Source organism: Hippocampus comes, unplaced genomic scaffold (genome assembly GCF_001891065.2).
Source record: "Hippocampus comes isolate QL1 unplaced genomic scaffold, H_comes_QL1_v1.1 scaffold112, whole genome shotgun sequence".
Classification (NCBI taxonomy): Eukaryota; Metazoa; Chordata; class Actinopteri; order Syngnathiformes; family Syngnathidae; genus Hippocampus; species Hippocampus comes.
Genome location: NW_017805841.1, coordinates 2111430 through 2115767, shown reverse-complemented (window position 1 = coordinate 2115767; position 4338 = coordinate 2111430). Strand labels below are relative to the sequence as shown.

Here is a 4338-nt window from a genome sequence, read left to right as displayed (position 1 = left end):
TACATAAACACATTACACCCAGTACAGGTTATTCCTCTCTGGAGGCATCAAAACAAAACAAAGGACTACTGTACTGTCCACTTGTGAAGCCGTTGTGTTTGAAGTTTTACACGAATTACCCTTTCTATTTATGGCGATTTGGCCTTCAAAGAATATTTACAAGTGGGTCAAGGAAATCTTTCTAATTGGGGATAAACTCTGCAAATGTTCTTACTTCATGGATGGATGAATAAATATATAAATATATAAATAAATCAGACATTCTCGAGAGATATATTTTCTGAATGTACAATAAACGATGTGGAAAAAAATACAATGGATTATTTTGTTGTAAATGTTTATTTTAAACAGAGGTGCTGACATTATGGAAGTTTGTATCTTAAATTTGATTGCCTTAGGACATTTGATCACCAATTTATTACCAATGCGGCTTTAAACATTGCGGAAATTAAATGCGTGCAACATTGTTGCAATGACAAACATTTGTCCCCGTTTTCTACCTCCTCCGCAGAAAAGTACCACAGAACATATCACTTGACCAGCTTTTTTTAAGGCATGTTATTCACTCGATGTGAGGCCAACAATATTGATGAAAGGAAAACACATTTTGGTTACATCCGTATTTGTTGTAAGTCGGTTTTTAATACATCAAATGTATCTCGCCACTCTCTCCGCCCCAGTCTTCAATTATTCTTGAAGGCACTTTGCACAATTTTGCTACAAACAGTCAAACTTCTTACCCAACGCTACATCTCGACTCCAGAGCAAACTAGTGCTAATTGCAAATGCACAAAGTGCACCCAAGTGGCCCGTTGGCTACAAACGGATCAAGAACTGTTCCTGCATATACGTCACCATATAGGAGAGACCCTTCGTTTGTGGGTGGGTGTGTGTGTGTGTGTGTGTGTGTGTGTGTGTGTGTGTGTGTGTGTGTGGATGTGTCACAACTTGTCATTTACATTCAAAACGGTAATACATTGAAAGCAGACATGGTGTCAAAAGATAATCCTCAAGGTGGGAAGCGGCACAAGGAGGAAATCCAGCTATATTGCTCAGTTGTAACTTCGCTTTCCAGTTCGTTATTCAACATCTATACGCCTGTGAGTTTACACGACGGAACTCATGGTTGTACAGTACTTGCTGACAATGTAGGCAGTTAACACTAAAAATGCTGCATAAACACCCCTAGCCACTAATGAGCTAGCTCCTCAAAATCAGACAGCTGCTTCATTTGCTCCACTTGCATAGAATGTCTTCTCACAAGCTTCTTCTTGCACTTCAGCCCACCCCTCTTTGGTGTGTTTGGTGCTACTGGCGCTAAGCATCGAATGCCGCCGGCCAAAGGCGAGGATGGCTTGCTACTGGCACCAACGTCAGGAATGTAAGGGTTGGGGTTGACATTGAGAGGGGGCAGCTGGCCCGGCCTGGTGTGGCAGATGTGATCGAGAAGAAGGGTGCCAGAGCCTCTCCTCTCCAAGAGCCCCGGCGGACGCCAGCGGATGGTGCACGGTGAGGATGTACTGGCGTTGCTGTCTAGGGACTCTCTGGAGCTGGTCAACAAGGCCAGAGGGGAGGTGTTCAGTTTCCTTCGCTCCAGTGGCACCTTTGGGGAGTCCAGCATGACAGAGTCGGAGTAGAGCTGGGAGTCTGAGTCATAGTGGTCATTCCCGAGTCTCCTCTTGTGCATGGTGTCTCTGAGAGCGGGGTGCCCAACGCTGGCGCCCTCCTGCTCGGTCGGCACGGTGCTGCGTCGTGCCAAAGGCTGGTGCGTGCCCAGCGATCTTTCATAGGCTGCTTTAGTGGTCGGGGGAACCGACAGCGAGGTTGTCATTTTGCAGCCTTGCTCGCCCACCGGCGGGAAAGTGCTTTCTTTGCCATCCATGCTGTTCTGCCGAGACAAAGTGGCCCTTTTGCTCAGGGTCAGGCCGTTCAAACCTGCCACCATGTCCTCATCCGAGCTGGCCTTCTTGCTTTCGTTGTGGCTGTTCGCCCGTTCGGCCAGCACGGAGGGCGCTATCAGCCCCCACGGCTCCGACTGCAGACGCTTCAGCTGAGGTAAACGCGCTCGCTTGTGGCCGGTCGGCCGCCGTGTGGGCGACGTGGGCCCATTGGCCAGTTTGTTTGCCGAGCAGGATGTTTTCAGCTTAGTCTGGAAGCTGAAGACGGAATTTTGTTGCTCTTGCTCAATCATTGGAGATGCAGTGATGTCGATGTCAGAAGGTGAGGTGCAGTATGCCGGGGAGGACTTTTCAACCAGCTCTGGAGACGGAGGAACATTTAGGTACTGTTTGGTGGTTTTGGTGCCAGATGGTGACTTATCGGTGGTGATAATGATAACCTCTTTGCCTTTGGCCTTGCAAGCATCCAGAAGCAACTTGAGTGTTTGCTTTTCATCTGCGTTGATGGCATAAACCAGTGCAGAGGCTCCCCCCCTGTCCTCCAGGCTGGGATCAGCCCCGTTGCTCAGTAGATGGGTCACTACTTCATGTCCCGCCTTGTGGATGCAGGCGTGCATCAGGGCGGTCCGGCCTCCTTTGTCTTGTATGTTTGGGTCAGCTTGGTTGTCCAGCAAATATTTGACTAGCTTAGACTTGCTGACGCTTTGCTGGTCGCTGTGCGTCGACATACAGGCCACCATGAGAGGCGTCTCGCCGCGTTCATTGCTCTCATTGATGTACGCGCCGCCCTCCAGGAGGAGTCTGGTGAGCCTCAAGCGTCGGAGCCACACCGCTTTCAGGAGCGAGTTCCCATCCGTGCGCAGCTCCAGAATGTCAGCCATCGCTCAGATTTTCCCCGTGTGGACTTTACAGCTTTTTTGGGAGTTGGGGGAGGGGTGAAACACACGAAATATAAAATAATATAATAATATGAACATTAAAAAAAGTGTTGTTCTGAAGAAACACCAGCAGATGGCAGTCTGTCACAGTATTACGACGATGAAAGACGACGGACGATCCAAAACACAAATGCAGCCAATTTCAAAGTGTGAACTTGGTTCTTTTGGTTGTGTCTCTCCATTGGGGCGGTATCGATAAGACCCACGAACGTAATGATGATGCCACCTTATCTGATTCTATCACTATAACAGTATAACAGTAAAATATTAAATCATAAAAAAAAAATCATCAAATCAAATAAGAATGCTTCTGTTTGTAGTTGGCAACAAAACCTACGCGCTCCATCCCATCAGGCATCTGTTTATAGAGCTAATCTTGTGTTATTAACCAATGAGTGGTTATTGCCTGGTGGAATATGAAGGAGTTTTCATTTAGATGTTGATGACACGCCCAATGGTAAATTAGTTACTTTGCCTATGTTAACACTCAATTTCTCAAGATAATACAGTAGTAGATTGCTCTTACCTGGTCAGAAGACAAGATTCCCATGCTCTTAAGTAGCCTCGCTGCGTCACGGCAGGATGAAAAATGAGGAGATAATGGCTCGATTCAAAACAGAAAGTTCACGGAGGATTATTTTTTTCTGCCTATTTGTGAGCCATCCACACCCCGCCTCGGTTACAGCCGGGGCGCCGAGTGTCGGTGGTGATAAAGTAGGACGCACATGAGCGCACCTGATCGTGGCTTTTTTTTTTTTTTTGTTGTTGTTGTTCTCAGACGCGTGAGTCCTGACGAGGAGGATGCTTTGGATTCTTCTCGGTGCGCACTCATGGAGCGCAACCTGGAGACGCTGCGGGTTATAAATAACTTACTTTCTTTGCCTGTTGAATGAAACGTGTGCGCTCTTGACGTCAGAGCGACCCCAAAATAAACGTGCGTCTGACGAGAACCTCTGTGCGCGCACGTGCGCGCGCGCGCGCGCGCACACACACACACACACACACACACACACGCACGCGCAGATGTAGTGTTGACATGGAAATGCTCAGTGCGAGCATTTTATTCTGTAGTGAGAAAGAGTAAGGAGATTTGTAAATGAAAGAATGGATGATATAGTTTACAAAATAAATTAGGTTCTGACCAAAAATCATTTCGTGACATATCATTCTTTTGAATGCGTGTGCGTGCGTGCGTGGATGCGTGTGTGTGTGTGTGTGTGTGTGTGTGTGTGTGTGTGTGTGTGTGTGTGTGTGTGTGTGTGTGTGTTGTGTGTGTGCGTGTGTGTGTGTGTGTGTGTGTGTGTGTGCGCGCGTGTGCGTGTGCGTGTGCGCGCGCGCGCTCCCGCGTGTCAGCTACGTTTAAATATAGCAGCATTCTGGCTCTATACAGTCTTTCTTTAACAACACTTAGAGGCTCTCGTTCTCATCAGTACAATGGAATAATCAAACGCTTCAATGCGGTTAGTGCAGTATAATGGAGCCCCTTAAAGGACATGGTGCCA

At 47.6% G+C, this 4338-nt stretch overlaps 1 protein-coding gene across 1 annotated transcript; it reads right to left on the bottom strand.

The window, feature by feature from the left end:
* Positions 1–325: 325 nt before the first annotated feature.
* ankrd34c (ankyrin repeat domain 34C) lies at positions 326–3778 on the bottom strand. The gene is made up of 2 exons (XM_019888183.1): positions 3363–3778; positions 326–2810 (listed from the first exon to the last, which is right to left on the bottom strand). Exon 2 carries the CDS (start codon positions 2777–2779, stop codon positions 1193–1195), a length of 1587 nt encoding a protein of 528 aa, XP_019743742.1. The 5' UTR covers positions 2780–2810; positions 3363–3778; the 3' UTR covers positions 326–1192.
* Positions 3779–4338: the final 560 nt, after the last annotated feature.